The sequence below is a fragment of the Oryctolagus cuniculus genome, chromosome 17 (assembly GCF_964237555.1).
Source record: "Oryctolagus cuniculus chromosome 17, mOryCun1.1, whole genome shotgun sequence".
NCBI lineage: Eukaryota > Metazoa > Chordata > Mammalia > Lagomorpha > Leporidae > Oryctolagus > Oryctolagus cuniculus.
The window spans coordinates 26,532,763-26,552,035 of NC_091448.1; the positions used below are offsets into that span (position 1 = coordinate 26,532,763).

The 19,273-nt window shown below is 58.3% G+C and overlaps 1 protein-coding gene across 2 annotated transcripts in view; it reads left to right on the forward strand.

Moving 5' to 3' along the window:
• Positions 1–19,273, forward strand: part of ABCC3 (ATP binding cassette subfamily C member 3) — a 40,991-nt gene that overhangs the window by 5,906 nt on the left and 15,812 nt on the right. For both annotated transcript variants that reach the window (XM_008271295.4, XM_070060856.1), the window contains exons 2-17: positions 6,426–6,602; positions 6,858–6,983; positions 7,201–7,338; positions 8,118–8,243; positions 8,388–8,449; positions 9,119–9,250; positions 10,403–10,594; positions 13,557–13,734; positions 13,829–13,990; positions 14,484–14,576; positions 15,525–15,728; positions 15,816–15,962; positions 16,325–16,412; positions 16,652–16,718; positions 16,943–17,069; positions 17,154–17,330. In XM_008271295.4, coding sequence (XP_008269517.2) covers positions 6,426–6,602; positions 6,858–6,983; positions 7,201–7,338; positions 8,118–8,243; positions 8,388–8,449; positions 9,119–9,250; positions 10,403–10,594; positions 13,557–13,734; positions 13,829–13,990; positions 14,484–14,576; positions 15,525–15,728; positions 15,816–15,962; positions 16,325–16,412; positions 16,652–16,718; positions 16,943–17,069; positions 17,154–17,330 — 2,196 coding nt within the window. The remainder of the gene's footprint in view (positions 1–6,425; positions 6,603–6,857; positions 6,984–7,200; positions 7,339–8,117; positions 8,244–8,387; positions 8,450–9,118; positions 9,251–10,402; positions 10,595–13,556; positions 13,735–13,828; positions 13,991–14,483; positions 14,577–15,524; positions 15,729–15,815; positions 15,963–16,324; positions 16,413–16,651; positions 16,719–16,942; positions 17,070–17,153; positions 17,331–19,273) is intronic.

A 19,273-nucleotide genomic window follows, 5' to 3' on the forward strand; every position in this document is an offset into this window, starting at 1 on the left:
TCAAATTCCAGCCCAGCTGCGGGTCCCAGCCATCACAAACACTGTGTGATCATCCCGGCCCGCGGTGGAGCTCAGTTAACCTTGACTTTCCAAAGTCAGGGCCTGGCCCAGCACCAGCCAGTATTTAAGCTCCTGGGCCCTGCCAAGGACTTCCTGTCTGGGCTGGGGTAGCCCAGGGAGGATTGCGGGGAGCAGCACCCACCCTTTCCTGCTGCCCCTCTTTTTCAGACAGAGAGGAGCCTTCCCAGTCTGTGGCTGCACTTGCTCCCTTCCCCCAACCATGCAGGATTCAGGAAGTGGAGATTGTTCTCATGACTGACAGAGCCAGTCCACAGGCAGGCCTGGGAAGTCCCTCTTGGAGCTGGGGCGCAGGGCTCTGGGGTCCTCAGCCCCACCTGCCGCCTCTGAATCCACAGGGGTTTCAGCCTCGGTGCCCACCAAGGGGCACCTGCCGTGCAGTCCACCCTGCCTGCTGGGCCTTGCCCCTTATCAGCCGCATCCAGCTGTTTAATCGCATCAGTAAGGAAGCTGCTGTTGCTGTGGAAACGGCGTGGGTGATGGTGGAGGGTGGAGCTGGGATTCTGTAGACCAGGAGTGAGAAGGAGGGTTTTGGGCAGTGTGGTGGGTGCGGGGAACTGACCCCCTCCAACCCTCTCCTCGCCTTTACTTTATACTTCACTTTGGGCCAGAAGCCCCCTTGGGTGCCAGGGACAGTGGCCTGGGTACCAGGCAGAGAGCTTGCCATGCTCTGGGTCGGCTCAGCTGAGGCTGCTGCAGGCATCTGGGGAGAGAACCAGCAGATGAGAGCTCCGTCTGTGCCTCTCTTTGTCTTTGTTTCTCAAATAAATAATTTTTTTTTAAAGGAAAGAGCAGTCAAATAGGGCACTGTCGTGGACTTCAACCTAGTAATTTGCAGGTGGAGTGGACAGGGCTTGCTGAGGGACTGGGTTAAGAGTGAGTGACAGAGAAGATTCCAGAACCTTCTAATCAAAGGGGGAGGATGGAGTTGCCGTTGGCGAGGTGGGCAGGCTGGGAGGAGGGAAGGTCTGGTTTTGGACCTGTTGGCCACTGCATGTCCCGCGGGTGTCCCGGCAAAGACAATAGGGATGAGCCATGTGGGCACACAGGTGCGGCAGGCGTGGCTGCCTCCAGCAGAGGCTCCGCCCAGCTAGAACAGGCTTATCTGCAGGAGGAGAGCACAGGCCGGCCTCCCTGAGGGGCAAAGCAGCCATCCAGCACTCACGCCCACGAGGTCTCTCGGCTGTGGCCACTGTGTAGGTGTCTGAAACGGAAACAAGGTCCCCACCGTCTGAGGCTCCACCATGGGCTTCCCGCCACATTGCCCTGTTAAAGTCGAGGAGTTTCCTGGGAGAGGAGGTGCCTCGGATGCCCGTGCTACTCCCATTACTGCATGTGGAGACTGAGTTCAGTGGCATGAAGGAGCCACCCGTGGTCACAGGGCTCAGGAGGGACAGAGCCCCATTGGGTCCTCTGCATCGGGCCGGGTTCATCTCGTGGCCATTCCTTGCCTGCCCAGCACACAGCAACTCATGTCCTGCCCTCCCCCTTGAGCTCCCGCCCTCCCGCACGGTGTTCCTGCACACCTGGGTCTGTGCTGAGGGCTGGACAGAAGCACCGGAGCAGGGCACGGGGCCTGCCCTCAAGGCTCTGGTGCTGGAGGGGAGGCTGTGTTCGCCTCTGCAGGTTTAGGCAGCATGGGGTGGGGAGAAACCCCACACACCTGGGCCGCACCACACTGCCAGGTGTCCTGGAACCTGTTGCCCAAGAAGGCTCAGCTCGATTTGCCTTCTGTAACTTGAGCCTGATGCTGTCCCGCCCACCTACCCACCTCTGGAAGTTGTTCTGAGATGGTCAGATAAGGACGAGGTGCGTGCTGTGACGACCCCTCGCCTTTCTCTGGTGTTCCGGTACAGCACACAGCTAGTGCAGCAGTTCATATCGGTAGATCTCGTCGGGCCAGCCAGGGGCTTTGAATGCCACTGTAAGACGTTTGAACTCTGTCTTCTAGGCAATAGGGAGCCACTAGGGGTTTAGAGGGAGGGTAGAACATCATCGTTTCATTCATTCATTGCAAAATATTCAACTTCAGTAAGCTTTTTTGTGAGCCTCACTCTGGGCCAGGCCGCATTCTAAGCAATGAAATAAAGGAAATGAAGGTTCTTTCCTTCAAGGGTCTGACCTGTCAGCAGGCAGAGATGAGCGGAAACACGATAAATGATTATACAGCTATTGGATGACAAGTGCTGTAGACAAGAGAAAGGTGAGCGGATTGGGAATGTGGATGTGAGGGCAGGGGCAATGTTATGCAGGGGCAGGCCTCACAGAGAAAGAAAGACTTGAGGATGTGCATGCCAGCAAGCGCAAAGGTCCTGGGGCAGGAATGTGTCTCCTGTGTTCAGGGACAGCAAGGAGGCCAGTGGCTGGCCGGGCAGGGACACTGCAGGGCAGGTGGAGGGGAGACATCAAGGCAGCAGCTGGGGAACCAGGAGGGGGTGCTGCAAAGATCCCCTTGGAGGCCGCTGGCGTGAGGATGATGGGGTGTACGAGGCTGGGGGGAGACTGCCAGGAGCAGGCTGAGAGGAGCAAGAGCCGAGCCCTGGGCCAGGCCCACAGCGAGAGAAGGAGCCAGCAGAGACTGAGGAGCCATGCCTGGGGAGTCTGGACCTCTGGGCACTGGCAGGGAAGAGACTAGCGTCTTGTGGCTTGCTCTCCAAGAGGTGAGGGCCTGGGCTGGTTTGATGGCCCAAGGGGCCAGGTCAGGGGACCAGGTGGGAAATGTTATAGACAATGTTACCATTCCTTTTTAAGTCATGATAAGACTTGGAAGTCTTTTTTTTTTTTTCAATCAGAAAGGCCTAGTAACAGAGAGAGAGAGAGAGAATGAAGATCTGTTTCTCTGGTTCACTCCTCAAATGTCCTCAACAGCCAGGGCTGGGCCAGGCTGAAGCCAGGAGCCAGGAGCTCCTCCGGGCCTCCCAGTGGCTGCAGGGGCCCAAGCCCTCGGGCCATCTTCCACTGCTTTCCCAGGCACATTAGCAGGGAACCAGCTTGAAAGCGGACAGCCAGGACTGGAACTGGTGCTGATATGGGACACCAGCGTCACAAGACGTGGCTTAATCCACTGCATCACAACACGGGCCCTGCGCCTTATTTTTAACATGTTCCGGGTTCTTTAAAATTTTCTTTTCATTTTTTTTTTTTTTTTTTGAGAGACAGACAGCGATATTCCATCTACTGGTCCACTCCCCAAATGCCCTCAGCCACGGAAGGGCAAGGCTGGAGCCAGGAGCAGGATCTCAATCTGGGTCTCCCACATGTGGGTCAGGACCCAAGTTCCTGCTGCCTCCCAGGGTGCACATTAGCAGGAAGCTGGATCAGAAGCGGAGGAGCCGGGACTTGACCCAGGCATTCCGATATGGGATGCAGGTGTCCTGAGCAGCAATTTTTTTTGTCATAGCATTTTTTAACTTTTATTTAATAAATATAAATTTCCAAAGTACAACTTATGGATTACAATGGCTTCCCTCCCATAACTTCCCTCCCACCCGCAACCCTCCCATCTCCCGCTCCCTCTCCCCTTCCATTCACATCAAGATTCATTTTCAATTATCTTTATATACAGAAGATCGAGTTAGTATATATTAAGTAAAGATTTCAACAGTTTGCACCCACACAGAAACACAAAGTGTAAAATACTGTGTGAGTACTAGTTACAGCATTAATTCACATTGTACAACACATTAAGGACAAAGATTCTACATGAGGAGTAAGTGCACAGTGACTCCTGTTGTTGACTTAACAAATTGACACTCTTGTTTAGGGGGTCAGTAATCACCCTAGGCTCTTTTTTTTATTATTTAGTAAATATAAATTTCCAAAGTACGGTTTATGGATTACGTTGGCTCCCCCCCCCCCCATAATTTCCCTTCCACTCGCACCCCTCCCATCTCCCCTGAGCAGCAATTTTTAACAACTACTGCTGAACACCCACCCCCATGGGTACTCTTCAAGAGTCTAAGGCCTTGAAAAATAACAGGTGAAGCCCCTTGTCCAAGATCACACAGCTTAAAAGAAGTGAAGCCAGGGTTTGAACTCCTCAAGGCTGCTGTGCCTCCTCGAGGAAGCATCGGGACCCGGGGCCCTCCTGGGCGTCCGGATGGAGGGAGAGCACTGATACCCTTGGCAGGCCGAACCAGGGCAGGGCCAGGGCTGGTCGTGTCGGGGGTGGGGTGGGGGAGCTGGTTTTGAGAGCTGTTGAAGATGCGTGGTGGAGACCACCTGAGAGGCGGCAGGAAGTGGATCTGAGGCTCAGGAGGTGATCTGAGCTGTGCATGGGGGTCTGGCGCTTCTTGGTGCAATCTGGAAGCAGCAGTGGGAGAGAGAGTCGGGGGCCAAGGCCAGAACCAGGGCCGGGCCCACAGGGTGGGACACAGAGAGTAGCTGACGAGGCTGGGGAAGGCGCTGCTGCGGGGGAGACCTACACGGGAGTTGACAGGAGCCGATTGATGTTGCAGCCGGAAAGACTCTGTCGCTTGAACACGGCCCTTTAGCTGCAGTCCTCCCCGAGTTTCCATTCTAAGGACGTAGGGAATGAAAGATGCAGACCTGGGACAGCGGTGGGTTGAGCTGCTGTTTGGGACACCTGTATCCCATAACAGAATGCCTGGGCTGAGTCTCACGTCTATTTCCAGTCCGATTCCCCATTAATGTACCTGGGAGGCAGCAGGTGCTAGCCCAAGTATTTGAGTTCCTGCCACCTATGGGGGAGACCCAGATGGAGTTCCTGGCTCCTGCCTTCAGCCTGGTCCAGCCCTGGTTGTTGCAGGCATTTGGGGAGTGAACTAGAGGATAGAAGATCTCTCTCTCTCTCTCTCTGTCTCTGCCTTTCAAATAAGTAAGTCAATCTTTAAATTAAAAAAAAAAAAAAAAGATGCAAACCCCAAGGACAGAGAAGAGGTGAGGACAGCGGCAGACAAGACATCAACACCTCCCTGGGAGGTAGAAAGCAGGTGGAGGGGTGATTGCTGGCACAGGAGAGCGGAGAGAGCTGAAAGGGGTCCATCTGTTGTCTAGAAACGCTCAGGTGCTGGAGGGCTGTAGCAGGGAGGGATGGGGGAGGCTGAAGGCAGCGGCTGGATGGGGGGGTGCAGTGTAAGGTGAGGTTAGACACCCAGGCTGCTTCCCATCCCCTCTCAGGGCCCCTCCAAGCCCCGTCCACCACTCCCCCGCCCCCACCCCAAACCAGCCGATCATTGTGGGCAGAGAAGTCAAAGTCTGCCCCCTGAGGGGTGGATCCCCAGCCCCCAGACCTAAATCCATCCCACAGCAAACACCACTAGGCCACCAGCTGAGGAGGCTGCCTTGAATGACCCGATTCCCAGCGCCCCGCCCCTTCCCAAACACTGAGACCTCCCCACCCACTGAAAGAGAGAAATCAAACCAAACCGACAGACCAGACAAAAGGAAAATCAGGCTTCCGTGCTGACCAGTTCCTGCGCCAGTTACTCTGCCAGTTAGCGGGGCGCAGCCTCGGGTCATGGTTGTCTCCAGGGGGATAGGATCGTGGGTGCTTTTCCTTGCTCCTTGTTTCTATTTTCTGTGAAAAACATCTAAGGCTTTGCAAGAAGGAATTCAAAAAACATTAGTACTTCGGTGGCTTTGGGGGAAGCGATGTTAGTAAAATATGTGCTGATTAATTGATTTAGTCCCTCATCTCTTTCCCAAAAAGCTCATCAGTGTAGTTAGGCTTCTGTCCCAAGGCCAGGTGCCAGGTGCCCATCCACCCCGGGGGTGAGGGTTTCCCCGGCCGCTGGGCTTTGAGTTTCAGGGGGATGGTTGGTCACCCTCAACCTAGAGATGTGTGACAATCTGCCCACTTCCCCTTGATTGTGGCTGCCCAGTGGGGTGGGTGTAGCAGGATGGGGCCACCCCCTGTAGAAGGCAGAGGCAGCCAAGGCTCAGGGACACTGCTGGCCCCTCCTGGGAGAGGCCTAAGGAGGACCCGGACTTCTCAACTGCATGCTGGTGTCACCTGGGTAAAATAAAAATTACAGTTTTTTTCTTAAAAAAGTGGGACTCTAGAATGGCACAGAGGAGCCCTGAGGGCAGCAAAGGGGCCTGGGGGCACTTGGGGGACCACAGGGACTTACTCTCCATGTTTATTGTGGCAATGGTTTGCAGACCACTGTCAAGCTCATGGACTTGTGCATTTATTGTGTCTGCATTACCCTTCAATTAGCCGCGGCCTCCGTGGGGGTGTGTGTTGGGGGGGCTCCCGGGCTCTCAGGGTCTCGCCTTCTCCAGCCCTTGCCCCAGTCTCTGATGGAGCAGCTCCCTGGCCCGGCCTCAGGAGGGGCCTTTCCTCAGGAGGCTGCCACAGCCTGCATGGTTCTCTCTGTCCCCAGGACTCCAACCTGTCTGTGCACACGGACAACCCGGACCTCACTCCATGCTTCCAGAACTCCCTGCTGGCCTGGGTCCCCTGCATCTACCTGTGGGCCGCGCTGCCCTGCTACCTGCTCTACCTGCGGCACCACCATCATGGCTACATCGTCCTCTCCCGCCTGTGCAGGCTTAAGACGGTCAGGGGCGCAAGGCTGTCCTCCGGGGGGGTGGGGGGCAGGACCTGGGGGATCCTGCTTCTGTTGAGTCTCTCGGAGCCTGCCATCCTCCACAGCCAGGTTCCCCAGCCTCACCTGCCCTGCAGCTCGGGCTCATGCTGAGGTAGTACCTCCCAGCCCTCAGGGCCAGGCTGGGACAGGTCTCCCGGCTTGGCTTCGGGAGCAAAGACCGCTCCCCAGCAGGGGCCGTGCCTGCAACCCATGCCCCATTCACAGGCCCTGGGTGTCCTGCTGTGGTGTGTCTCCTGGGCGGATCTCTTCTACTCCTTCCATGGCCTGGTGCATGACCAGGCCCCTGCCCCTGTCTTCTTCGTCACCCCCCTAGTGGTGGGGGTCACCATGGTCAGTGTGGGGCCCGGGGAAGCTGGGTAGGGGGAGGTCTCTGGTGAGCAGTGGTGGGGTGGCGGGGGGCCCTGAGGAGTCAGCTGGACACCTCGGGAGTGGGAAGAGGACACAGCTACCCCAGACACACCTGGGCATGCGCGGGCAGGGCCGCATGGAGGCAGGTCCAGATGTGTGTTCTCTGGCTGGGCCGGGCCCGCCCGCCCTCCCTGCGCAGCTGCTGGCCACCCTGCTGATCCAGTACGAGCGGCTGCGGGGTGTGCAGTCCTCGGGGGTCCTCATCATCTTCTGGTTCCTGTGCGTGGTCTGTGCCATCATCCCCTTCCGCTCCAAGATCCTCGCAGCAATGGCAGAGGTAAGGAAAGGAGGAGGGGAACCTGCCAGGCCCAGACCTGTCCAGGGGGCGACTTCAGGGCTCAAGGCCATTGCCTCATCCCAGACCCCTCCCTACTGCCCCTGCCTGCTCCTCTCAGTTCAGGTCTTTTCTCCTTGTTCCTCGCTTGCTGTATCTCTGGCCGGAAGCAGGCGGCAGATGGGGGACCAATGTGGCACAGGGGATGGGGCAAAGACACTGCCACTGTTGGACACTTGTGGGAGTGCAGGACTGCTCTGTGCCACCTCCACCAGGTGCACTGTCTGATGTGTGTCAGGTTCGCGTCACAAGCATGTGTGTGCAGACACGCGTGTACCATTCTGACCAGCTGGATGGCCCACTGTCAGTGTTGTCTGCTTTCTTCCTCCCTGGCCTTCTTCTTGGCCTTGGGGCGGGGACGGGGCGAGGGGGAGGGGTGGAGTGCCGGGGGCCAATCTTGGCGCTACCCTGCAGAGTAACTTGGAGCCCAGGCTCTCAACCGGGTGCTTACTCTGGCTCTTTGGGGCATTTCTCAGTTGCAGAATGGGCACCACAACCCCCTTGGCACCAGGTTGTGCCTGGGTGAGACACGGTATCGGGGTGGAGTGCTGGCCTCACGCCTGGCACAGGGCAAGTCCTCATCAACCACGACCCCATGCACTGTCCCCGAGCTCAGAATCCCCTGGCTGGGGACCTCAGAGGAGCCTGATGCCCGGAGACCCACAGGACAGGGGCTGCTGGCCGGGCTGGCTTCGCACACTCCCCTACCCCATCCCCCACAGGGCGCCATCTCAGACACCTTCCGTTTCTCCACCTTCTACATCTACTTCGCGCTGGTCCTGTCGGCGCTCGTCCTGTCCTGCTTCAGGGAGAAGCCGCCTTTCTTCTCCCCCAAGAACACGGACCCCGTGAGTTTGCTCACTCCCCAGCCCATCCCTCACCGGCAACCCCCATCCCTTCCAGATCCTTCCGAGGGGAGGTAACCTGGGGCTTGAGGAGTGAGGGGGTGGTGGGCGCTCCTGATTCCCCCGTTCCATTCTCTCACCTTCTAGAACCCCTGCCCAGAGGGCAGCGCTGGCTTCCTCTCCCGCCTGTCTTTCTGGTGGTTCACAAAGTGAGTGGGCTTTTCCTCCAGCCTGGGCCAGAGCGGGAGGGAGGTAGGGGGTGAGAGAGGAAGGGAGCGAGCCACAGCATCAGAACCTGAGCAGCAGGGCCTGGCTGGCACCCCCCACCCCGCCCCAAACGCCCATCCCAGTGGGCATGGAGCTGGGAGCTGTGTGTGAGCCGGTGAGCTGGGGGCAGGGCCCTGGCCCGTTCCACTCCCAGGCTGCATCTGGCCCAGGGGCTGCAAGGAGAGATCACAGTGAGCTCTGAACCTTCCATCCGGGCTGAGCTTGCTGCTTGTCATCTATCTCCCTGGCTGTCCCTCAGAGCGACTTGAGCAGGATAATTGTGTCTGTGACCTGGGTGACAACTCATTAACCACACTGCCCTGAGGAAGCATCTGAAGCCAGGGCTGCATCCATCGTGCCTGGTCCTGGCCCAGGACCCGGGTGGCATGGAGTTTCCCTCCAGGGCTTGGGGGGAGGTGGGACCCCTGGGCGGGAGGGGCCAGAGGTAGGAAGTCAGGAGGGAGGAGGCAGGAGTTGAGTTCGGGAGTAAGGGAGACAGCGCCATAGACCACAGCACCCCAAGGAGAGCCTGGGGCCCTGCAAACACTCACCCCAGCTCCGGCTGCTGCACTCTGACCCTCTGTGGGGGCTGTGCCCACCTCCTCGCCCAGGCTGGTCATCCTCGGCTACCGGCGGCCCCTGGAGGAGCAGGATCTCTGGTCCCTGAACGAGGACGACCGCTCCCAGATGGTGGTGCAGAGGCTGCTCCAGGCGTGGGAGCAGCAGCAAAAGCAGGCTGCGCGGTGAGGCCTTCCCCGTGCCCCGATGCCACTCGCTCCCCCTGTGCCTCTAGGCCCAAGGTCTCCTGCAGGGGACACTGCTGGGCCTGGGGTGATCACCTGCAGAGGAGGGGGAGGCGAGCAGGTGCAGGAGATTCCTTGGTGACCTTGGGACTCCTGCCTGGAAGCCTGGGTCTGGGCAGGGCCAGGACACCTCCGCAGCACTTACTGTATCCCAAGGCCAGTCCTTAGCATGTCAATCACCTCGTCTAACCCCTCACCAGCCTACAGTGTGGGTCCTATTGTCCCTGCGTTATGGGCAGGGACCCCGAGGCACAGAGGTTTAGTGGCGTGCCCTGCGGCCCTTAGCAGGTGGCAACAGAGCTGGAATCTGCACCCAGCTGCCTGGCCCCACAGGTCCTGCTCTTCCCTCTACACTACCCAGCCTATTATAAAGGGCAGATTCCAGAAACTTCCCTCGGCCCCCTTCAGTCCTGCCTCTTGTCCGGATGTGGCCAGAGGCGGTGGCTCAGTGATTCTCCTGCCCAGGGACCTTCCCTCTGGCAGCCTCCCCTGGAGAACCCATGTGCCTGGCTCTGGCCAGCTGTCCGGCCCGGAGAGTCAGGCCTGAGTCCATCTGACCCCAGGACAGAGCCCTCTTCCCTCCCATCCACATGCATAGGCCTAGGAGCTGGAAGCTGGTTCAGCTCAGAGCCCTGATCATGCCCAGGTGTGGGAGGGACCAAGGCCTGGGGCATGGGTAGCAAGCAGTACCTTGGCTTCCATGGCTTGCAGGCTCAGGGAAGGCCTGCCACACTATCTCTGTCCCTCCAAGCCACCTCACCCACTCCCTGCCCTGTCCCACACCCCATCTCCCCTCTCCTCACAGCCTCATACCCAGAACCAACCCCCCCCGGGGGGGGCGCGGGGGAGGGGGAGACAGGGAGAGACCAGAGGCTGGGACAGCAGGGGTTTAGACTCCTTGTGGGGGATGCCTGGCCACCTGCAGACAGAGTCACCTGGGAGTTCCAAGAGCCCAGAAATCAGCTCCCTCCTCCCACTGCCCCACCTCTTCCTCTCTCTCCCCCTCTCCCACTTCCCCCTCCTTGGCTTCCAGTAGGGGCAGGGGGGCCCAGGTGCCCATTCCTGCCTGCTGTTTCTCCCTCCCTGGAGCAGACACACGGCTGCAGCAGCATCTGGGAAGAAAGTGGCGGGAGAGGCCGTGGGACTGCTGAGCGGCCGGCCCCAGGCCCGGGAGCCGTCCTTCCTGCGGGCCCTGCTGGTCACCTTCGGCCCCACCTTCCTCATCAGCGCCTTCTTCAAGCTGATCCAGGACCTGCTGAACTTCACCAACCCGCAACTGCTCAGGTGTCCGCACACTCCTCCCTGGGCCGAGGGCTGGCCTGGATGAGGGGAACATAGAGCGACGAGAAGCCCGATTGGGAGCCACAGAGGCTGTCTCTCCCCTTCACGGGGCCCTTGGCGAGTGGCATGGTCTCTCTACCTCAGTTTCCCCGTTCCCCTGCTGCTCCCATCAGCTGGGAACCAGTCAGTGCTCCAGGCACTGTGGAGGAGGCGTCACCAAGCTTTTTCTCTGGAAATCTTGGCAGCAAACTTTTACAAAGGTGCTCCTCCTCCCATTTCACAGATGGGAAAGCAGAAAGCCAGAGGGGACTTGACCAAGGGCACACAGCTGGTAGAAATGGAGTCGGATCTGAGTCCCGGGCTCTGAGCTCCGGCTACAGTGCCCTGGCCACCACCAACAGGCTGTATCACCTGTCCCTCCCATGGCCTGGACTTCAAGGAGCTCCCCAGTGAGAGGGTGGGAAGAACAGCCTGGAATAGTGCTAGACACCAATGACACAGAAATAACCTTGGGAGAACCAGCGTGCGGATCAGTCGGGATCCAGGGGGCAGAGGGGTGCTCAGGTGTCTGGAAAGCCCCAGGAGGGGCGAGGGAACCAGCCGGGGCCAGCAGGGGTCACTGGGCAGCTCAGGAGGTTATCAAGTTTGGAGGCCCAGTAGGCAAAGCAGCAGGGGAAAGTGCAGCCCAAGCCCGGTGACAAAGGCCTGAGACAGCATGACTCAGGACGGCCAGGTGTTGTTCATGCTGGAGAAGGGGTGAGGGAGGGAGGGGCAGGAAGAGGACGCCAGGGAGGGAGAGCCGAGGATATCCTTGGAACCTGGAAGCCAGGGAGGGGCATCTGGTTTGCTTTTCACGGTCGTCCAGCAGCACGCAGGAGGGCAGCGGAAAGTGGGCAGAGTGGGCAGGGCAGTGGGAAGTGGGCCAAGCAGGTCAGGTGAAAGTCCGGGAGGGAGGGAGGGAGATGAAGGTTCAGAAGCTATGCGGGTAGTGGATGCGCATGCCAGGGAGAGGGAGGAGTCAGGGCACCTAGGTGACTGTAGGGTGAGGTGCTCAGAGCGGGGAGGGGCTTGGGCAGGTGGCATGAGGTGAGTTGAGCCCTGGCTGTGTTGGGCCAGAGGTGCTGGTGGGCTGTCCAAGGAGGGCTCCTGGCTTTCTGGAGGGCACATTCTTAGGGGTCCTTGGCTTGGTCCCCCTAGGGAGCCTGTGTAGGAAAGGCTGGGGGCGGTTCCCAGGGACAAGCGCAAAGCTGGACTCCAAGGAACCAGAGCTGGGAAAAGAGCCTGGGACTGGGAGCACAGCACAGAGAACGAGGGGACTTGGCGATCACACAGAGCCCGTGAAAGGCACTTGGGGATGGTTACCCACTTTGCAGAGAAGAGAGGCCTGGACAGAGCGCAAGGGCCCAGAGTGGGGGCTGCAGAGAGCCAGAGACGTGGAATACTAGAGACTTGTCCAGAGAGGTGCACCCTCGCCAATGACCATGGACTGGGTGGCCTGGAACTGCAGACATTTCTCCCCTCCCAGTTCTGGCGCCAGAAGTCCACAGTCAAGGTGTTGGCAGACCTGGCTCTGGCTAAGGCTCTGCCCACACCTGTCTCCCAGATCCTGGAAGTGGCTGGCAGGTCTGGGTGTTCCAACTTGCACATGCATCACCCTGACCTCTGCCTCCTGAGTCACAGGGCTTTCTCCTCTGTGTGTGCATCTGTAGGAGAGCCTTTGTGTGCTAATCTCCCTCTGCTTTCTCTCTCTCTCTTAAAAGATTTATTTATTTATCTGAGAGGCAGAGTTACGACAGAAGGAGTGACAGAGAGAGAGGACTTTAATCCCCCAAATGGCCACAACAGCCAGAGCTGGGCTGACCTGTAGCCAGGAGTCAGGAGCTTCTTCCAGGTCTCCCATATGGGTGCAGGGGCCTAAGCGCTTGGGTCTTCTTCTGTTCTCCCAGTCCATTAGCAGGGAGCTGGAATGGAAGTGGAGCAGCTGGCATCCAAACTGGCACCCATATGGGATGCCGGCGCTGCAGGCAGAGGCTTAACCTACTGTGCCACAGCTCCAGCCCTTCTTTCTTATATAAGACACCTATCACCAGAGTAGGGCCCATCCTCCCCCAAGGTGACACCGAGTACAACTGCGAGGATCCTATTTCCAAACAAGGTGCCAGGGCTAGAATGTACTTTTTAAGGAGACAACCCCTAACAGAAGGGGAGGCCTGGCTGTGATGCTGGCTGGGGGGCTCCATGGGGACAGGGGGACATTTGTCCCAATGTGAAGAGATGTAGCCATGCCCATAGATGACAGAGCCGCCAGTGGAGATGAACAATAGGGGCTCACGCTGAGGGAGGAGCAGTGAGGGGCACATTCCTGCTGGAGCAGGTGGGATCTGGGCTGGGGTACAGAGCAGGGCCTGCCTTGTCCTTTGCTTCAGGGGCAGATGTTTGGAGGAAAGGATGTGGGTGGCAGGGGGTTCTCAGCGGGTGGCTAAGTGGGAGGACCGGGAGCCGCCAGGAGCAGGCAGTGGGAGTGAGATAGGCCAGGAAGAAAGAAGAGGGTTGGAAGAGGCCACGGTGGAGGAGGCAGACAGGGTCACCACCAACACTGGGGACCACTGATGTGGGAAGGACGGATTCGAGGGGTGACAGGGTCCCCGTAAGCCTTGGATGGTAGATCCTAGAGCCCTGGGCAGCTTAGGAAGGGGAGGGGCAGAGAGTCTAGCCAATTTCCTCCTGCCACCTGGTTCATGGAGGTGAGGGAGGTAGGCAGGTGAGGCTGATGGTGGCCAGGTGACAGAAGGGGTTGGCAGCAAGGACTGTGTGGTGGAGGTGTGGAGGGCCAGCGGCCCCCGCTCAGAGGTTGTAGGAGCCGGGCTGTGGGGGAAGTGCAGCAGAGCCAAGGGTGGAAGCTGGGGGCAGCAGGTGGGGGGCGAGGGGCGCTGCCCGCCCTCATGCCTCTCCCCTCCTCCGGCAGCATCCTGATCAGGTTCATCTCCAACCCCGAGGCCCCCGCCTGGTGGGGCTTCCTGGTGGCCGGGCTGATGTTCCTGTGCTCCGTGACGCAGACGCTGATCCTGCACCAGTACTACCACTGCATCTTTGTGACGGCCCTGAGGCTCCGCACCGGCATCATCGGGGTCATCTACAGGAAGGTGGGCTGGAGTTGGCCATGGGGGAGGGGCCGGCCCTGGGCAGCTGGGAGAGGCTCTGGGTCCAGTCCATTCCCTGCTGTCTATCCACCTGCAGGCGCTGGTCATCACCAATTCTGTGAAACGTGAGTCCACAGTGGGAGAAATGGTCAACCTCATGTCAGTGGATGCCCAGCGCTTCATGGACGTTTCACCCTTCCTCAACCTGCTGTGGTCAGCACCCCTGCAGGTCATCCTGGCAATCTACTTCCTCTGGCAGGTGACCCTTGACCCCTGACCTCTGCCCCCTTCCTCCGGCCTTACTGCAAAAGTACAAGAGAGGGTAATTCTGGGTCAGCAGGGGGGCTGTGTAATGGGCACAAGAGTTTCTCAGCCATTGGCAAGGGGAAACAAGCCTTGGAGGTTGCTAGGGTGTGCACCTGCGTCTTTCTGCCTCTGCCATCGCTCTTCCCACAGGAGCCCAGGGAAGCGAGGGCCTTGGGGGCAGAGTGGATGTGACGCTGGCTGTCACTGTATTTGCCTCCCTGTGTGTCTGGTCACACTTCTGTGCCTCTTGTTTGTCCTGTTGTTGTAATCTGGTGGCTAGGGGCCTCTGCAATGTCATCATTCTGTCTCCATCTGTTTGATCAACTGCCATTCTTTGCTTCTGGCCCATCCCCATGTTTCCATGGGGCTCTGTTTGTTTGGTGGCTTCTGGCTCTGGGTGTTGGTTAGCTATCCACCTGTCTCACCATCTACCTGTGCTTCTGCAGATCCTGGGTCCCTCCGTCCTGGCTGGAGTTGCCCTCATGGTCTTGCTGATCCCACTCAATGGAGGTGTGGCCATGAAGATGCGTGCTTTCCAGGTGGGTGCTCTCAGAGGTGCACTGCGTGGGGCACAGGCCCAGGTGTCTGGGGGAGGGTGTTCACTAGCCTGGGCACCTCTCTACCATGTGGCTTACTCCAAGCCACATATACAAGCCTTAGCTCACTCTGCCTTCACCACACTCATCTGGTGGCTGTGGAACGAGGCCCAGAGAGGTTAAGGCCATCCAGAGTGAAGCACAGCTGGGACTCAACCCCGCATCTTCTGTGCCAAAGAGAACCTTTCCCACTAGACTATCCTAAGTGCAAATAGTGAGCCACTCAGTCCATTAACTGCACCTAGAAAAAAATGACAGACTTCCTAGGACCACCACCAGCCACCTGCTCACCTTGCAGGCCCACATCCCCACAGTGTAGCCAAGCATCCACCAGTCTGCCCTTTCTTTTCTCCAAACCACCAAGCTCTGGGTACCTAGAGCCCCCACCCATGTCCTCCCACAGTGCCCTGTTTCCCCTCAGAGCAGGCACAAGGGTTTATCCTGAAGCATTTGCTCGGATCATCACTTCTGATCTGTACCCCCGGCAGTGGGATGGAGGTGGGGCCCTGGTCTGAACTGCTGCTCACCACACCCTTCGTGGCCAGCACGTGGCCTAGCCCACAGCAGGTGCTCAATCGAAAGGCATTGAATGAGTGCATTATCTGCTGTGCCATCCTGGGGGGAGAAAGAGAAATGAACCGGCCAGCCCCTCGGGGAGCTCCTGGTCTCTTTGGGGGGACATCCCTGTGAAGCGGTGGCTTTGGGAACAAAAGGAATACAGGGGAGGGGGCTGAGGTTTAGTACAGGCCCTGCCGGGAGGCGTGAAAAAAGCTGGTAAGCGGTGTGGAGGGGCCGCACCTGAGAATGTGCAGAAGGCCTGAGCCCCCCAGCCTGGGCAGAGACTCTGGGAAGAGGAGCAGGTGCACCAGGGCTGCGCGTTCTGCCGCACAGGTGGAGCAAATGAAGTTCAAGGACTCGCGCATCAAGCTTATGAGCGAGATCCTGGGTGGCATCAAGGTGCTGAAGCTGTACGCCTGGGAGCCCAGCTTCCTGAAGCAAGTAGAAGACATCAGGCAGAACGAGCTCCAGCTGCTGCGCAAGTCGGCCTACCTGCAGGCCCTCTCCAACTTCATCTGGGTCTGCACCCCCTTCCTGGTGAGGCTCTGTGCCGTGGCTGGGCTCCCCTGCTGTGGCTGGCGCCCAGCAGACTGCCCCCTGACGCCCACGCCCCGTGCCGCCCAGGTGACCCTGATAACCCTCGGAGTGTACGTGTGCGTGGACGAGAACAACGTGCTGGATGCCGAGAAGGCCTTCGTGTCCGTGTCCTTGTTCAATATCTTAAAGGTGCCCCTCAACATGCTGCCCCAGCTCATCAGCAACCTGACTCAGGTAACCTGGGCCAGGGCTGGGGCTTCTGCGGGAGTCGGGGCAGCTCGCCAGGCCGGGCGATGATGACGGAGAACTATCCCAACCTCTGGGGGCCGTGTGGCATGACAGAGGGTGGTTCGTGTTTGAATGAGGTCGCTGGGAGTCCCAGGAGGCCCGCTGAGGTCTCAGAGCCTGAGAGCTGGAGACAGCCTCGTCTTACTGACCTGGACCTTATCTTAGGGCAGTGGCAGCCACGAAAGAGTCGGTCATGGGAGGGGACCCCAGCACTGGGGTCTGTGCCCTCTGTGGGGGACCCAGCCAGGGTAAGAGGGTGGGGCCATGAGACGAGCTGATCTTGGGGCTGACTCACGCCTTTCCTGCAGACCAGCGTGTCTCTGAAACGGATCCAGCATTTCCTGACCCAAGATGAACTTGACCCCCAGTGTGTGGAGAGAAAGCTCATCTCCCCAGGTCCACAGACGCCCTCGCTGGGCAGCCCTGGCCCCAAGCCCTGCTCCAGTGCACTCTCTGATATGCTAAGACCCTTTTCGTGACCTCTTTTCTTCTTCCTCTTTTCACATCTACTTTGGCTCCCCGCCTTCCCCTCTCTTCCGGAGCCCATGAACTTCCCCCAGGACTCCCCTCCCCCAGGCCTGGGCTTCCTGCCAGTCCCCTGGGCTCCCTGACCCTGTGCACCTTGGTCCCCCCAGGCTATGCCATCACCGTCCACAGTGGCACCTTCACCTGGGCCCAGGACCTGCCACCCATCCTGCACAGGTGCCAGCTTTTCCCCTTCCCATCTCAGCTGCCCCAGCTGGGCTGAAGGCCAGGTTAATCACAGAATGCCCCGCCCCCGCCCCACAACCCCGGTGTCAGACCTGGACTGCAGGTGGACCTCGTCGTGCCAGGGTGCTGCTTGCAAGGGAGGGGGCTTGGGTCTCCAGGTGGAGCGAAGGGTGCGAACCTGATCCTTGGCTCTGACTGGTGCTGCTTGCCCCCAGCTTAGACATCCAGATCCCAAAAGGGGCGTTGGTGGCCGTGGTGGGGCCTGTGGGCTGCGGGAAGTCCTCACTGGTGTGCGCCCTACTGGGAGAGATGGAGAAGCTGGAAGGCAAGGTGTCTGTGAAGGTGAGAAGGCAGGGGCCCCTGGGGAAGGCGCGGGGCTTGACCAGTCCTCGCGGAAGCCTCAAGGTCAACTTTTCCCGTGGCCAGGGCTCCGTGGCCTATGTGCCCCAGCAGGCCTGGATCCAGAACTGCACGCTTCAGGAAAACGTGCTTTTCGGCCGGCCCATGGACCCCAAACGCTACCACCGGACTCTGGAGGCCTGTGCCCTGCTCGCCGACCTGGAGGTTCTGCCTGGTGGGGACCAGACGGAGATCGGAGAAAAGGTATGGGGGCTCCCTCCCATCCCTGAGGAGCCAGCACGCATGGCCCAGCTTGTAGACTGTTATTCATTCAGTCATACATGCATGTAGCTGCATGCGCTTCGCCACCTGCTGGGGAAACAGCTATCACCAGGAGAGGCCAACTCAAGGACAGACAGAGGCTGTGGGATGCTCTGGGGCCAGAGCATTTTGTGCAGGGAAAAGCATTATTTAGGACGATGAGTTCATCAGCCAGCCAGCCAGCCAGCCAGCCAGCCAGCCATCTTCTCTTCCTTCCAACGAACCGACCCACCGACCGTCCATCCATCCACCCGGTTTTGATTAAGCCTCTGCTCTGTGTCAGACAATCTTATGTAGTAGTGAGTGCACCTGGCTGAAATCTCTGCCGCCTTCTACCTTACGTCTCAGTAGGGGAGCAAGACCATTAGCAAGAGAAAGAAGTCAAATAGATGCTCTGTTAGAAATGCCAAAGGAGAGCAGGAGTGAGGAATGCACACCAAGCGAGCGGCATTGTCTGGGTGGCTTGCAAGCCTCACTGAGGTGGGAGACCTGAACAAGAAGAGGGAGAAAGTCCTGTCTTGGGGAGCCCTGTCTGGGGGCCATGGAGCTCAGGGAGGGGCAGGGCAGCAGAGAGCACGGGGAGCCAAAGCCCCTGGGGCAGGAGTTGGGCACTGGAAGGCCAGCAAGGACATGTGTATCTGGAGCATGGTGACCAAGGGGCCAGGGGAGGAAATGAGACCAGACAGGTGACCAGGCAGCCAGGTCAGCGAGGGCCTTGCAGTTCATTGAGTTCATTGGAAGGCTGTGGCTTTCACCAGAGTCACAGAAAGCAGTGGGAGGAGTGAGTCAAGAAGAACAGGTGCACCTGGGTGTGCACTCTTATGTACTTTGGTGCAATCAGAAGTTGTGATACTGGGGGAGAGCCTTGAAGACTTTGGTTGGAATTTTGGCTTTCATTCTAAAGATGGGGCATTGGTAAAAGTTTCAATTTTACTTAATTTTTAATTGTGGTAAAATTCACATAATGTGTATCATCTTAGACATTTTTTATAAAGATTTTTTTTATTTGAAAGGCAGAATTATAGAAAGACAGAGAGAGAGAGGTCTTCCATCTGCTGGTTCACTCCCCAAATGACTGGAGCTGGGCCATTCTGAATCCAGGAGCTTCTTCCAGGTCTCTCATGCAGGTTCAGGGGCCCAAGAACTTGGGCCATCTTTTACTGCTTTCCCAGGCCATAGCAAGAGCTGGATTGGAAGTGGAGCAGCCAAGTCTTGAACTGGTGCCCATATGAGATGCCAGCACCGCAGGCAGTGGCTTTATCCTGCTACACCACAGTGCTGGCTCCCATCTTACTCATTTTTTAAAAAGATCTATTTATTTAAAAGATAGAGAGGGAGAAACAGAGATCTCCTTCTGCTGGTTCATTCCTCGAGTGGCCACAGTGGCCAGGGCTGGGCCAGGCCAGGAGCTTAGAATTCTATCCATGTCTCCCACATGGATGGCAAAGGCCCAAGATGGGTTGGGCCATCTTCTGCTTTCCCAGGCAAACTAGCAGGGAGCTGGGTGGTGGCACCCGTATGGGATGCTGGCATCACTGATGGTGGCTTAATTTGTACCACAATGCCAGCCCCATCTTAGTAAATTTTAGAAAAATATTTATTTATTTGAAAGATAGACTGACACAGATAGACAGATCTTGCATCTCCTGGTTCATGTCCCAAATGCCTGCAACAGCTGGGGCTGGATCAGACTGAAGACAAGAACCTGGAGCTCCCTTCAGTTCTCCCAGGTGCATAGCAGGAACCCGAGTGCTTGAGCCATGACTGCTGCCTTCCCAGGCACATGAGCAGGAAGCTGGATCTGCAGTGGAGCAGCGGGGGCTTGTCAAACCAGCACTCTACTAGGGGCTGTGGGCAACCTAACCTGCTGTGCCACAACCCCAGCC